The sequence below is a fragment of the Sinohyriopsis cumingii genome, chromosome 18, assembly GCF_028554795.1.
Source record: "Sinohyriopsis cumingii isolate HCF-2022 chromosome 18, ASM2855479v2, whole genome shotgun sequence".
Taxonomy (NCBI): Eukaryota; Metazoa; Mollusca; class Bivalvia; order Unionida; family Unionidae; genus Sinohyriopsis; species Sinohyriopsis cumingii.
Genome location: NC_142978.1, coordinates 68632060 through 68649373, shown reverse-complemented (window position 1 = coordinate 68649373; position 17314 = coordinate 68632060). Strand labels below are relative to the sequence as shown.

At 34.3% G+C, this 17314-nt stretch overlaps 1 protein-coding gene across 2 annotated transcripts in view; it reads right to left on the bottom strand.

Annotated features, from left to right (window-relative positions):
- LOC149776904 (CST complex subunit STN1-like) overlaps positions 1-17314 on the bottom strand; it is an 83682-nt gene that overhangs the window by 43936 nt on the left and 22432 nt on the right. For both annotated transcript variants that reach the window (XM_089941610.1, XM_089941612.1), the window contains exons 3-5: positions 12703-12798; positions 9321-9386; positions 843-1013 (exon numbers count right to left, since the gene is read on the bottom strand). In XM_089941610.1, the coding sequence (XP_089797736.1) occupies positions 843-1013; positions 9321-9386; positions 12703-12798 (333 nt within the window). The remainder of the gene's footprint in view (positions 1-842; positions 1014-9320; positions 9387-12702; positions 12799-17314) is intronic.

The window sequence follows — 17314 nt, the reverse complement described above, 5'->3', positions numbered from 1 at the left end:
AGTTCTGATCCATAAACAAGTTCCAGGTGGGTAAGGAGAGACCCAGGGTAAATGCTGGCTGCATCAGTTACTTGGTTGTTTATTATATGGAAAGGTTATATTATGTTATAGGGTGTGATCTTAATGTTTTCCAAGTAAGGACCCTGGGGCAGGGCACTTGGGGCAGTAACAGATGCATAACCAAGGGGCAATATTGGTCTAAAAAGAAATTTCTTTTTTCCACTTGTGCAATATCCAAAGATAAAAACACCTTAGAACAAATGTGGACTGGATCATCTCAAATATAAAATATACATAATTGGTGTCCTCCTCCATTCCATACATGGGATGAAAACAACTCTGAGGAATATAAAACATTCCTCACTCCTTAAATATTAAATACAGTAAGTTTCATCAAATTCCTACAGGTAGTGTTAGAGATATAAGCTTGCATAAAAACTTGAAGATTAGGTTGCTGCCATAACAACTTACAAGAATTGCTATGACTTTTATCCTGCTCTAAAAAAAGAGAAGATAATAAACTGGAGTTTTACATAATTATATCCACCTATCTCTCAGCTAAATGCTTCCAAAACCTAAACAATACTGTCTAAAGCAAGAAATTCAGCCTTTTTTAAGGGCACACAAATAAATAGTTGCAACATAAAAGTTTTATAACTTAAAGTAGTGTTTCTTTTACATACTTGACCAAACACTGCAATTTCAAAAGACTCAGTTTTCATTTGTGAAGTTTTGAATCTGACATAATTTTTGTGTTTCAATAGTTTTATGACCATGGAATGAGATATTCTATAAGGTGTCATGAGAAGAAATGATCATACAACAAGTTATGAAAAGGATACTATGGAAAGTGGCGACAATTTCTTTGTTCTCTCTAAAAATCTTGACCTTGCCCTTGACATTTACAAGTTCACCTAGACTGTACCCAGCAGACTGGTTCTTTACACTACTAACCAGCAGACTGGCTCTCTGTTTCAGTAACTCTGGTAGGGTGTCAAACTGATGTTCTCCAGCTGGGAAATGAAACGAAGAACATAATTATTGTTTTTGTAAGACAATGAGACAACAGATTCTTATAATAAATTCACAATGTGTGAATTATGATTTAGAAGATCACAAGTGTTCTGCCTTCAAACCATGTATGATGTATTTGCATGTATTCTTACTGAATATGAGTTTTAAAAACTCCACAACTAAACTTTTAAGTAAAAACTGTAAGACTATATGATAATGACATTGCCAATGCATACCTATTTCTCACCATTTGCTGAAGCAAAATTTTAAGACTGTACTATGTTAAACAGAGATGGAATCCATGGCTAATATCTCTCCTCATGTTCAGGCAGCAGCTTTTCAGTTGGACTTCAGCAGTGCCAGAGTCAGAAATAGTCCATTTCTTTTGCACAATCTAGTGGCGGTTCATATGGGATAACTTATGATCATTCCTGCCATTATCATTCTTTTAGACTGCAAAGAACAGGAATATGGGCCAAGAGGCATGATTAATGAACATGTTATACTCAATTCCAAGACTTGCTGGTGAGATCTGCAAGACTGACTTATAGATAAATTTCAGCTGCTGACATTGATGAAGGATCACCAATACCATTTAGACTGTTTATGTGTATTTTTCTTTTTACATAAAAATGTACTGTACACTTATAAAGTGGCTCATTACTTAGTCTTCCATCTGACCCTCACAAATATATTCATAATTAAGCAGTTCTTTTAATACTACTAGTAAATAAACTGGGTTTTATTACATCCATCTCTCTCTCTCTCTCTCTCTCTCTCTCTCTCTCTCTCTCTGTGTCTGATGGTTGTTTCAACCATTTAAATGATGACCTTGGGTCTTATGTGGTAAAAAAAGTAGTTCCTAATGTAATGATATGAAAAAACATTTTTGTTATCTTAACTCTAATTAATGCAAATATACCTACATGAAACAAATAATTCCTGTAATTTCTCTCTGGCTAAATAATTTATGTGCTAATGAAAATTATAATTTCTCCTGAATAGCTGAAAATGAATATACCTATTATCAGGAGAGCAGGAAGTGGGCATGGTAGCTAGTTTGTATTTATATCCTTGCCTGCTAATAAGAACCCTTCCGTGATGATGTTTTGGTGTTTCTTTTACAAAACAGAAATGTTGCAGTTCTGATGTTTGTTTAGTTTTTAAAACTATTCGAGTCTGATTGTGTCATGTACTGGTCATTAATGTGTACATTACCTAATATAGTTATTTTCATAGAAGCCCACATTTTAATAAATGCTACCTGCCCCTTTTATCCAAAAAAGAAAGAAATTCCAACCTTACTGAGGCTTACAGATCCAGTATATATCAATTATGGCATTGTAAAAATGGTTTTGAGAGACCACTGCTATAAGCAACCACCTGTCTTGACAGACCAGGTTCTTGATGTACAAATTTATTAATTATTTAGTGTTAGGACCCATTATGAGTGACCACCTGTCATGAGAGTATTATGTTTGGGCAGAAAGGGTGGTCTTAAAAGACAGGTTCCACTGTATATTGAAATAATTAAAACAGTTCATGAATAATCCAACGAGTGTTAGAAAACTAAAAATAACTTAATTTACAAATGCTTTCAGTCAAACAGTGATGACTGGTATTCAAGATACCACCTCTGGAAATAGCACTGCCTTAGGGTGTCTATTAGATTAACTATGGTATCGATCCCCAGTGACCTGTCCTAAATGATACAAATTACTTGTAACAAAATCAATAGCTTAAAGCCTAGCATGTCTGGATGATCCAGTTTATAATAATGTATGCTACTGCTGACCGGAGCAAATTCTAATATCGAGATTGTGTCTTGAGACTGTCCACGACAATGTAATGTATCGCCAAAGGAAAATATGTCTATTCAAATTATCTCACCTCTGAAAATCGGAAAGATAAGTGAGATTTTCTTTCACAAATGTTTAAATATTATCAGAATGTTACAACTCTACATATGGTGAGAATTCCTCCTTGATGGTGAAGAACAGTCTCTCTTGATCTCTGTGCTTTCTTGTAATTACTTTTTTGTTGTCTACAATTACTGAAAACATGCTCTTTTAAATTATGACAATGTTAGAAATTTGGGTGTCAAAAATCATGTTATTTTACGTGAAACATTACGTTGTGGCAGGGATGCTTGTGAGAAATATACATCACCAAGTGGCAGTACCCGCTAATAAATTTATAATCATTCATACTATATAAATATTAGAGCCTGTGCAACATAAATATTTAGTTATGGATTAGAGGTCATCAGCATTGCATTCATCATGCATAACACAGCTTAATCCAGGGAAATGATTGTCAACATATTAATTGCTAAGTTAAATATTTGCTGCTGATGCTGGTAAAAATGTCAGCAAAATAAATGATGTGTGACCTCAAGCTGTTCTAGTTTGATGTGAGATATCAAACCTCCATGGCTGCAGAAGCTGCACTCATACATCAATAAAACTTACAACTTCCAAGTATGTTAATGGCACAGAGGATTTTAATGAGACAGTAATGTTAAATGTCTAACTGATTAATGGGCACATATTCCAATTAGTATATTGGTTTGCACAAAACCTACTGAACTCAAATGCTATTAAATTATCCCTCTAACTGCATTTTAATTAGTTTTAGATACAAATAAATCTGTATGGACTCAAGCTAGAAGCAGAATCCAGAATTTGTTGATGTACTCTCTCTCATCCTTTGCTGACTGATTATATTATTATTAAAAGTATGCCTCTAGGTCACTGTAATTCCTTGCTAACGTAAAAATGAACATGTTTTAAATTTGTTCAAAGTTTTACAATGCTGTTGTTGACTACACTTTTAAATATACTTTTTCTTTAAAAACGTTTTAAAAATAACAACTAATCCTGCATTTGTTATAACTGATCTTCTTTAAGCTACTTTGTGAAAAACTAAGTCAAAACAAATATGATGCCAAATAAAAATAGCAATATATTGATATTTATTAAAGTCTTTACTTGCAAATCATCAAGTTAGTCAAAAACAGATAGCTACTGACAGAAACAATATAATGGGAAGATATTTTGATGGAGGGATAAATGGATGTACAAAGAATATGATAATGTTTCTTTCAGTGTTTGAGGAAAGCATGGTGATAGTATTACTGTGTATACTCTCTTATAACAAACCGCAAACTGTATACACCCAGCTCTGCCAATGCATAATGTGTTGACATATATGGGTCAGTGCAGTTTTTCAGGAGTTATCAATAGAACAAACAACACAGACCCTGATCTGTATGCAGATCATGTGATGGTGGATCAGTGTCTGTGTTGTTTGCAGTTGGACTTGACTTATAAGTGAGTGCTCAACATTCCAAAAACTATATTTTTCATGGAAGATAAATGTTTCAGACACTATTTTTCTCCAAGCATTACCAGACTTGCATTTTATAACTCTGGAAGAGGTTTAACATTTCATGAATAGTGCCTTTAAAATTCGGAGCTGTGGTGGTTCATTTGTTAATGTGCTGGACTCCCAACTGAAAAGGTGTGGGTTTGAATCCTGCCAATGGACCATCCTGGGTGAGCTACTGTAATGTATCCTTGGGAAAAGCACTTTACTCTAATTGCTTTGGCACTAAATAACCTACATGACAGTGTGTTGCTGTTTTGTACAGTACCAAACTAAATACAAAGCCTTAACAATTAATAAAGTCAAACCTGCCTTTACAATACAGCCAAACCTGCATTAAATTTTACAAAACAGTCAAATCTGCCTTTACAATAGTCAAACCTACCTTCACAATACAGTCAAACCTGCCTTTACAATACAGTCAAACCTGCCTTCACAAACAGTCAAACCTGCCTTTCCAGTACAGTCAAACATGCCTTTACAATACAGTCAAACTACCTTTACAATATAGTCAAACCTGCATTTACAGTACAATCAAACCTGCCTTTACAGTACAGTCAAGCCTGCCTTTATAATTATACAGTCAAACCTGCCTTTACAATAGTCAAACCTGCATTTACAGTACAATCAAACCTGCCTTTACAGTACAGTCAAAACTGCCTTTATAATTACACAATCAAACCTGCTTTAACAATTAATAATCAAAACCTGCCTCCACATTTAACACAGTCAAACATGCCTCAACAATTAATACAATCAAATCTGTAATAACAGTTATTTTTATTCTGCAGCTAATCTTTTCAACAGCTATTCCATTTCTCCCTATGAAATTTCCTGTATGAAAGTCACCTGGTTCTGCAAATCAATGGTCAAGTGCTTCCTAATCAAACGGTGTCTTCCTCCTGCTTGAAGTGGACACTCATGTAATCAATGTGCAAATAAAGTGTTTTCCAACAGAACTGATTACAGCATGTTGGTAGTAATTCGAGATAAATCCCTTACATATTTACTATTTTATGAGCAGAAATGCAAATATAAATAGAATTCTTACAAAGTTTTACACTGTGGCACATTTTGACCAAATACAAATTTGATTAAATAATCATGACAAATTCATCTTGCTTACTTGATAGCATTTTATGGTCCCAATTCCTGTTACAATGCCCCTTACATAATTTTGCAATTCCACATATAATGTAATCCAAACATTGACCTATTAAACAAATCTGTAAAATGTATTAAAAATATATGTAATCACTTCATTTAAGTTGAGCATCAGCATTCACCTCAAATCAGCCATCACTGTATTTTGGAACTGTCTGCAACTGTATTTACTGCAAGGCTGTTGAAAACCCAAAGTATTTCAGTTGCTGTTAAGGGTTTAACACCATTTTCAGCACATGATATGCTATACATATTTGCCAGTACATCTGGTAGTGGAAGAACCCAGCAGAACCCAAATAAGAACTACTAACCTATGGTAAGCTACTAAGCTTTCTGACATACCCACATTGGCTTTGTAGAGACTCAAACCCAAGCAAAGGTGAGATATGTGATTTATAATGGTGAATGCCTTGTACCACTCAGCCACCTGGGTACCAGACAAAAAGTACCAGGTCTGTCAGTGTAGATCTCCATGTGTCACATGCCAATTATATTGCTGCTTTTAAGCAGGTAGAAGTTAATCCTTCTTCTGATATGATACAGTGTAAATTGCCAGTGTGATCATATATAAAATCAGCAGCTGCAACCCTCCATTACAGCCTGGCACAGGTACTTTAACTGACCAATAATCTATAACCCTCCATTACAGCCTGTCACATGTACTTTAATTGATAAATAATCTATAGCCCTCCATTACAGCCTGTCACAGGTACTTTAATTGACAAATAAAATATAACCCTCCATTAAAGCCTGTCACAGGTACTTTAATTGACAAATAATCTATAACCCTCCATTACAGCCTGTCACAGGTACTTTAACTGACAAATAATCTATAATACTTCATTACAGCCTGTCACATGTACTTTAATTGACAAATAATATATGACCCTTCATTACAGCCTGTAACATGTACTTTAATTGACAAATAATATATGACCCTCCATTACAGCCTGTCAAAAGGTACTTTAACTGACAAATAATTTATAACACCCCAATACAGCCTGTAACTGGAACTTTAATTTACAACAAATATGTAACCCTCCAATACAGCCTGTCACTAGTACTTTAACTGACAGCCTGCCATGGGTACTTTAATTGACAAATGATCTGTAAGCCTCAGATACAGCCTAATACTGTACCTGAACTGACAAATATCTGTAACCATCCAATACAACATGCCACTGGTATCTTAACTGACAAATAATACGTAACTCTCCAATAAAGCCTGTCACTGGCACATTAACTTATAAATAATACAACTCATTGTGTTTTTAAAGAAACATTGTTACGTATTCATTTATTTCACTGTAATTTGTTTAGAAATGGCAAATTTGTGATTCTACGTTCTTAATTCCAAACATAAACACTCAATCATGTTCATTACATCAGTAAGTATTGGCTTGAACTGAAACTAAATTTACAGTAGTTTTCTCAGTGAAATCATTTGACACCTGGTGATAATAAATAATCATCAACAGGTATATTTATCACAGGTGAATTTTATATCCTTGTTTTTCCAGGGGTTTTCCCAGGTTATTCCTCCACCAGTTATAGTGGTCGCCATGTATAGCCTACCTTGTGCTGAAAAATGGCATTAAACCCCATAACAGCAACAACAACATGTCTTTGTTTAAAAGGTAATCACATGGTTTGATCAGTCAAATGTATGACAATATGAACCGAAAGAATACAGCATGAAGCTTAGTGATATGTTTCCTTTAAACATATTATTATTCAACAAGATTAAATACACAAATACCATGCAGTAAAAAAATACATTTATTTTACATAAACTAAAATTATTACTGTATGTCTGATTGGCATGCTATTGTCTTCCCTCCCCCTCTCCTCCTGCCTGCAATGAACATGCATTAAATATGCATGCATCACATTTCTGATTATTCTCACTACAGCTAGTTCAATACATAATACAGGTAGCATTTATGAAACCCAACTACCAACTTAGAATGAAGGTGAGCTGTAATGTGACTGCAAGTAACATGTTCTAACAAGGAAGAATTGTACCAGGTGTCCTAAAGTCACATGTAATGTGACTGGCAGTTAATGGAACAACAAGTAACATGCTATAACATGTTATACCAGTAATATGTTATACCAAGTGTCCTAGTGTGAGCTGTAATGTGAATGACCATTGATGGAACCACAAGTAACAAGGTTATAAGAATGTAGAACAAGGGAGACCATGCATCCTAAAGTGAGCTGAATGAAGGTAAAGATTTCTTGCTAAGTCTGTTATTATCTTTACAGAATTGTCGAGGCATGGACAGAAAATTTTATTACAAGTAAAGTAAATATTTCCATGCAAATGAATACTACAGTGAAAAGTGACATGATACGCAAACTTCAGGACCAAGAATAAATATCCTGGCAGTTTTTGGATGGCTGATGCCTTTCAGTATTTCCAGCACTTTGATTTAATATGGAAATGTGGCATTAAAAAAACGTTCAAGAATGAACTAATATATCATCCCTCTAAGGTCAAACAAATCCTGGCATTGAAGTACTATGTTTGCATCCGTATACAAAAATTCAAATTCAAAAAGAGAATTTGTGGTAATGAGAAAAATACAGTAATTCCTGCATGTGTGGACTTGCTAGGAAAATCAAATCCTTATCAGCAATTGTTTGTGCACCTGGACCTAAGCAAGTCTTTTCATTGGCAAAAATCTTTTCTGTACAACTTAGAAATTCCTTTATCACATACTGTTCATGTTTTTATTACTGTCATGATGCGGTGTAAAAAAAACACACTTAGTGACATATGGCAAAGCTATAATATCATGACACCATGTCAAAAATCATGTTAAACTGTAACATAACTAGCAACGCTATTCTGTCATGACATAATAAAATCATGTTATACTACAACATATCATGTAGAAAGGCTATACTGTCACAGCACCATGTCACACTGTGACATAACATTTAGCAAGGCTATACTGTAATGGCACAATGTTATACTGTGTCACACTATCATTGTGACATAATATTAAGCAAGGCTATGATGTAATGGCACTATGTTATACTGTGTCACACTGTGACATAACATTAAGCAAGGCTTTACTGTCATGGCACAATGTTATACAGTGTCACACTGTGATAGAAGATTTAGCAAGGCTGTATTATCAGGACATTATGTCATACAATAAAATCATACTGTGAATAAACAAGTAACAAGAATATACTGTTGTGACACCATGTCATAAAATCATATTAGTGACATAACACTTAGCAAGAATACACAGTAATATTATAATAAACTCATGCAGAAGATTAAATTACTCCCTCAATAATTTAACAAAAGCAACATAGGCAACATTGTATGAGAAAATGACCTACATGCAAACCTTAATCTGTTTGTTGATGCCAGATAAATGGTAATATACATCCATCCATAAGCTTCTGGAACTGCTGTGTAATTTTGACAAAAGTCATTGTAATTGATTTTTTTTTTACATATGACCCCTCTCCCAGGGACTTCAGATGTGAAAGTCAAGAATGACACCCATCAAGCCTGGTTACTCCAAGGGCAACATAAAAACAAAGTTTCATGAATTTCCAATCAGTCGTTGAAAAGGAAATGTGACAATGAGTGGACATACAGAGTGGACAGACAGATGAGCATTCTGATGGACAAATAGACGAAGGGTATCATAATATCCCCACCCCCACCCCCTTCAAGCTAAAGTGTGGGAATATTGAACATGATGGCTTTGAAAAACATTTTACCATACCCGAGTCTGCTGACTGGAAAGTGTTCTTCCAACAGCAGCATGGAATCACACCAGTTCCATCATCAACTAAAATAGATACAAAAAATAAAAATTTTCAGTGCATTTCCATGAAGTAATTGTAATAGCAGTGTGGTTATGGAGAGAGAGAGAGAGAGAGAGAGAGAGAGAGAGAGAGAGAGAGAGAGAGATGAACAGCTGGAGGGTAGGACCTCTACCTAAAGCTTTAGAATAATAATAAACATCTAATTTAATTGCCTGCAAAAAATATAATTTCCTTTGTCTAAATGCCCTTGATCCATTGGGCTCAACTTGCTACACCTAAATACAATATCAACTGAAAAATCAGTTGTGGTTATGCACATCCTTTGCACCTGTGCAATTCCTGGCTTGCTGTCAGGAATCAAGGCATACAGTGGTGACTGGTTACCCATCCAACATCAGCTGTTTCCTCTGGCTTCCAGAGACGCTGCCAGGAATTTTTTGAAATAAAGCAATTCCCTCTAATATAATGTGGGACTAGCAAGAATTGCTCTTGGTGTGGAGTGTCCAACAAGTCAAAGTTCCAGTATAACAACTTTTAACAGGAAACCATTATGGTATAATAGTTTTTATTTTTTGTAACTGATTACATTATATAATGATTGTAAGTCTGATTTATGTCACACTTCGAGTAGGCAACAATAAAGTTATGTTCATTTTTAAAAGCTTTTACATGTAGTTTGGTATTTTTAAACATACACATATCATACAGGGTGACAAGGAATAAATGAACAGCTGGAAAGTTTTAGAATTATTTGCATTGACCATTGATCATTTCTGTGAGAATTCTGAATTTTCTGCTCTGCCAGCATATCTGAGGTTTCAAATTTCCTCAGAGTTCTGGTGATTCAGCGGTACTGAGCTCGATTCACAGCAGAAAGATAACAGTCCAAATCCTACCATGACTGCCATTGTTTCCTGGGAAAGAAACTTCTACTCCCATTGTCTTGGCAGTAAATACCCACTGATGTGTTGATGTATCATTAAAAATCATACAACCCAAATGTCTTCCAACTGTTGTTGTTGTTGTTGGGTTTAACGCCATTTTTCAGCACACGATAGACTATGCATGGCGGCCAGTATTAATGGTGGAGGAAGAACCCGGGAAAACCCCGGGAAGAACCACCGACCCACGAGAAGCTACTGGCAAGCTTTCTCACATACCCACATTGGCCGAATCTTCCAACTGTAACAATGCTTCATGCCAAGAGTGAACACCTATTAAGCAAACAAGATTTATAAATTTTAGCAATAAAACTACTCCCCTACACTCTGGTCAGCAAACCAGTTTCTGCTATAACTGAATGTACAGTCTGGTGAAACAATATAGCTATCACCCGACTTATGTGATAGTTGTGTTCCCAAATATGGTCATGCAACTCAAAATTGTGTAACTGACAATTTTGGGTTGCACTGCCTTTAATTTTCATTCAAAATTGTGTAATTCAATTATCTTTAATACCATTCATTTTACCCAATTGCAAATCCTAGTTGTTTTGTTTTAGACAAATAATTTCATTATTTTTAGTCTTCCCTAAAAGAGATAAACTTCAAAAAAAGTCATATGAAATCACTGAGAAAATGGTCTCTCAAGACAGGCGGTCTCATCACAGTGGTCTCTCAAGAAAGGTTTTACTGTACTATAATTGTTGCTTTCAAAAGTGTGAATGGTACCAAAATATATTCTTCTTTTGTATTTCCATTCAATTGCAGAATGTGAGACAAATGCAGGAATAATGTTTCCTTACAATGAAAAAAATTCTACTACCATAACATAGGAATGAAATTTCAGATGCAAAATTGGACCGATTTATCCCAAGATGGCATGAACTCAGCAATAGCTAAATCTCAGAAATCTTCATCACAGTTTACAGCATGTGTTATTTCCAACTGTTTTACATTTCTTGTAGAAATATGGCCAATGTGTTCTGCACACATTTCAAATAAATATATCTGCAGCAATGCACTATGACTCTCTGTTTCTGGGTCTTTTTATTACAACCCAATGAATGCCATATGTCTGATTGGGCATTTGATCTGGATCTTTAAACTGTATTTCCATCTCACTCACCCAAACTGGAACTAGATTTAGGTGTTTTGACTGATGCATCTTGTTTAATATTCTTCAATGCACCAAATCAAACTTGTATAAATCCAAATCATTTTGAATTCCATTTAAACAGTAAAGCTACAAATATTTGGAAAGTGTAAATGAGTGGATATGTTAGAAATACAAAGCACATTAATTTTGTGATATCAACAGAGTCAGGGGAGAGAACTCATTTAACATAGCTTATAAATAATATCTCTGATGGCTTTAAAGATAATCCCTAGTCAAACCTGTACTAAGCAGCCATAAGATATTGACTGTGGAATTTCAATTTCATCCTTCTGTAATTGGACTTTGTGAACATTACATTTGGCTGTCAAAAATGTGATTTTCCAATGAAAGTGAACTTTCAGACAGGTTTTTCTCTAATCCATCCTAAAAAAGAACTTTGCTATCCTAAAATTAACAAATCAAAATCTTTTTATTTTCCTTGACAGGGAGGAAACATTTTTTTATAATTACTCATTTCAAATGTTAGCATAGCTTTAAGTCTGATGTCATGCAAAAACATCTTGCACAAACAAAAAGACAGAACTACCCACCAAACAACCTACCCAGTTCTCAAAAGTATGTTCCAGGAAGAGTAAGTAAGGATTTGTTTAACAAGTGGCCTATATTTCAAAGCTAACAACAACTACTGGTTCAATTTTTAAGTCCCATGCATACATATTGAATTAAAGGATTGGCTAACACAACAAAAGCACAGGACCAATGAAGTCTTGAATTTTTTTTAAAACTGCTTTCCATTCTGCAGGACACTGGACCATAATGTGACTATATTATTTTGCTATTTGCTGGAATGGTAGCCATCACAAATAACCACATTTTTTATATCTTTCCACCCTCACCCCCATCTCTTTATTTGCATTCAGAATTCACAACACTCCTTGTCATCTAGACAGCATTCTGGAACACTGTATCAAATATGATACTTGTTGATGGAGTTATGATTACAAGAAAGAGTCCACCTTACACATGAAATGTGACTCTCCTCTGGGGTTACAGTTAGGATCCAAAAACCTTCATTGCCATTTAATAATCCTCATATCAAATATGACCATTCTACTTCAATCTGTGTACAAACAGACTAACAGATGTACTGACAGATGGATAGATATGCTGAAAGACTGACAGACATAATGACAGATGTACTGACAACTGGACAGACATGACCCATCAGACCATATCATTACATGGCAGATATAAAACATGCTATTATAAAGCTTTGTTTACCTGCATAAATAAAGCATTTACTCTTTTCCTCCACCTTGACAATGATACCCAGGACATCCACTCTATAAATGGGATGATTCTTGTAAGCAAAGGCACCTGCCAAAAAATACAAAAGCAGAGTAATAAGCACTATTTTGTGAAGTATTTACCATCATCTTGCAGAACTAAAATTAAATTCCAATTAATTATGCCTTGCACTTTTGAATAAAGTTGACTTTGCACATGAGAGTCAGGTGGCAGATATAACAGTATCTGAATAATAAAAAGCATAGATCCCCAATTCCATAATCCATGTATTATAGCTATTCCTCCCAGGTTAGGGATATATGAGAATGCAGAAAAACTTTAACCCTAATATTAGCCAAGAGTTTTAATCACCTTGACCTTGCAAGAGGGCCTAAGGAAAGGCAGGAAATGTGGATATTAATGTGCAGAGCTGATTAATTCCACAGTCAATGTATGACAGCTATCTTAAAAAGCATTCGGACTTCTGAACATAAAGAAAAACTAAAACTATAAACCTCACCAAGATTTTCAAGTGACCTTGACCTTGCATGACGGTCCTAGTTTGGAGGAAAGTTAGCAGTACATGAATGTAAAGTAGCACAGCTTCCTGATTCTACATTCCAGGTATGACACATTCACTTCAAGTATTATAATACTGATAACCTAGAAACAATTTAACCAAAATGTCAACCATGATTTTAAAATAACTATGACCTTGTATGAGGATCAAAGTGAGAGTAGACATAGATGGATATGACAAGGCAGAACTTCCTGATTCAACAGTATAGGTGTAATAGCTACAACATCCTGGATTTTGAACTTATAACCATACAGAACAAGAGAACCCAAAATGGGCCTAACAGCATTCATCTGGGTGAATGACAAAGGTCAGCTTTTGAAAGCATGTTGGTGCTGCTTATGTTCTTTTCTAGCACCCCCACAGACATAAGATCCAAGAAGGTACAAAATATTAAAATATATTCAACACAGTGATTTTAAAATGTTTACTGTAAGGGAAAAATTAATACAAAAATTAAACTGAGTGTCATGCTTCTCAATGAAGAATTATCATAAAATTGGAAAAAACGCATTCAAGAAGTACATATGAATGTTCATTTCACATTTGAACTGATTAGTAAGTAGTACTTTCAAAATACTTTGGAAAATATCCTAAATACAGTAAAATGGATAAGTAGACAAAATCTGGATTTAATTTTGCATTCTACTCACATCCTATTTGCATTTCATTCACATCTATATTTTATCTATCATTTCATTGTTTTTCATTTATGGTCTCAGAAATGAACTCAGCTTTGCATTTATTACTTTCATCATTTCCTTTCATTTTTTTCTCTTGTCTGGAACAAAATAAAAATGCATTTACTTAAGTGTGATCCATATGAAGTTCATTCAGGATTATGACTATAAAGAGTATACATCTAGTTTTCATATCTTGTCCCAATTAAGAGGATTGCCAATTCTTGAACATAACTATACTTAATAGGCAAAAAATACTTTTCTTATTAGACTTACCATAAAACAAAATCTATAGGTTTCTATAATACTGTAAGTACAATGTCATTTACAAAGTGTGGTCAAGAAATTTACTCTAGAACATAGGTTTTTCTGCACAATCCATTTTCCATTAAACCACAATGACCCTGACCTTTTACCTTTTTACCCTGAAATCAACAAGCTTCTTCCATACCTTATGTACATGGCCTCTACAAACTTTGGTCAGGCTACAACATCTAGACTAAAGTTATTAGACAACTTTTGTATCCATTTTATCGGTCAAAATAATCTTGACCCAAACATGAACATGCTCCTTTCCCAGCCCACATGTATTTTATCCACAAAACTTGGTAAATGTCTGAAAACTAAAATATTTGCTCAGAACTTGTTTTTAAATTTCAGTCACAGTTACATTGACTTTTAAACATTTGACCTAAGTGCATGTCATCCACATAGATAGGTACAAGTCTGTGATGTAAAGCTCATGTAATTGTGTGGAAACCAATTTGCCTTCTTTTAGTCAGTGATCTTGACCTCTGACCCTCAAATCAATAGGCTTCTTCAGCAAATGTCTGTACAATTCAGGTGTCATGGTGGCTCAGTGCTCAAGACATTGGACTTGACAGTGCAAAACCAATGAAAGTCCACCATTAGACTAACCTGTATCAGTTGCTGAATTTCTCAGGACATTTTTTAAACCCATGGTTTCTTTGCTTTTTTCTATTTTAATAATTAATTTAGAAGTGTTTTGTAAGAAAAGGAAATGTCTTTATTTATTAAAAGATAAAAATACGAAATATAAGTTTAAATAACTTGTGAATAATGGCATTGAATATAAATGCCATGAAATAAACCACAATAAATGTGACTACATAAAGAAATCAAATGTTTCAGGCACCTTAATATGGCAATACTAGAAACTGTCAAACTCGGACCAACCAAACATATGGTCATGTTTTAGAAACATTTTTCTTCAATACATTAAGAAAGACAGACAGGGATTTTACAAGAAATATATTCTTATGAAAACCACTATCACAAAAAGTTGTAATTTCCTGCAAATGAAAAACTATAACTATGTAAGGAGTTCTAAATAATAAGCCTGCTTCAAGATGTTTTCCTAGTTAGTTTTGTTGGACAATCAGAGGAATGTGGCTTGCCTATGTATACATCAAAAAGCAACTGATATAGCCTGGTTTAGGAAATGAATCTGGTACTCTGGCATAGGAGTCCAGCAAACTGACCACCAAGTTAACTGCACCTTTAAGTAAAGGTTTCCTCGTATACTGTCTTACTATTTTTTCACAAAATAATATAAATTTATTGGCTTGAGAAACATATTCATAATTATTTCATCAACTTTGTTACGTATTATATTTCTATTTTATATGATATTATTTCATTTTAAATTACACATTATTTATTTTACTGAAATGTATGCATTTGAACTCTAAAATTAGCTTTTTATATGTTTTGAATTTTTTTGACAATGTGAAGAACTTTGTGTACGCCCCCCCCCCCAAAAGAAAACTGTTATTCTCAAGTTCCCCTCCAAAATTTCATATTTGGCATATATTTAAATTTCTGTAAAAATTGTGAGTCCTGACATTTTACATATAATTTGGAATACATTTAGAAAAGAATCAGTGCATGAATCAGTCTTATTTAAGTATTGAATGTTCCAGATGCTACAAGTGACCTAGGTCATTATGATGACCACAGTGTTCAAATATGAGACAATACTCTCAGTGTCATTATGATGACCACAGTGTTCAAATATGAGACAATACTCTCAGTGTCATTATGATGACCACAGTGTTCAAATATGAGACAATAATCTCAGTGTCATTATGATGACCACAGTGTTCAAATATGAGACAATACTCTCAGTGTCATTATGATGACCACAGTGTTCAAATATGAGACAATACTCTCAGTGTCATTATGATGACCACAGTGTTCAAATATGAGACAATACTCTCAGTGTCATTATGATGACCACAGTGTTCAAATATGAGACAATACTCTCAGTGTCATTATGATGACCACAGTGTTCAAATATGAGACAATACTCTCGTCACGACATATGTAGGTGCAGAAAATGCTTTTTTGTCAGAGCTGGAACAGGAAAAAAAAGACAATATTCATTTTTTTATATAAAAAATTTCTAGTTTACATGTTGGATTTAAATGAGTCCAAATAACTGATAAACAACTTGATTTTTTATTTTATGATATGAAAAATGACCCAGTTTTGCACAGTTTTCACTTTTAAGATTGAACCCAAAGCAAATAAATATATTAAAAAAATACATTTTGTGAAACCCATTTAGCAAAACAGGCCTAGTGCTTTTCAAAGGTTACTTCCCTTACTTTCCTTTAATAGGTGAACTGTTTGTTGTGGAACCATATAGCATATATAATATATGTAGTACACACTATCACATTTTCAACATGAATTTTTAACATTTAATTTCTTGACATTCCACAAGTGCTATAAAAAGTAAAATGTGAGTGAGAGAAAGTGGGTTGGTGGGGGGGAAGGGTATGATATGTGAAAGCAAATGCCACCTGAAAAATACAGCCTCTTTTGTGTTTGCAAACCCAGCCAATCAAATGCAAGAACGCCCATTTAATATGTATAAATGCTGCTCATAAACAAACTCATCCAAGATCTCAGTAAAATAAGCACAAGATTGTTTCCAGTGATTCAAGATAAGACCTTATCTTTTCATTTTAACTGCTGAGAGCAGAAACTATATCTAACGTTTTTGAATGACAAGGTTTTCAAATTAGCAACTGTGAGATGTAAGATCAGCACCATTTTCATTTAAGACACTTGCGACATCAATAGAAGACCTTTGGTGATAACCTCATGCTAATATGACTATCTATTCTGGAGTAGCAATAAAAAGGTTTTCAAAAAGTGGCCATTGTGGCAGCCATGTCTGATACAAGATTGGTACCATTTGCATTTAGTACCAATAAGATATTGTAAGAAGTCTTTCAGTGAAAACACTATGTGAAAATGACCATCATTTTCAGAAGAGTAGTGATAAGATTTGCAAGATGGTTGCCAAGGCGGCCAAATT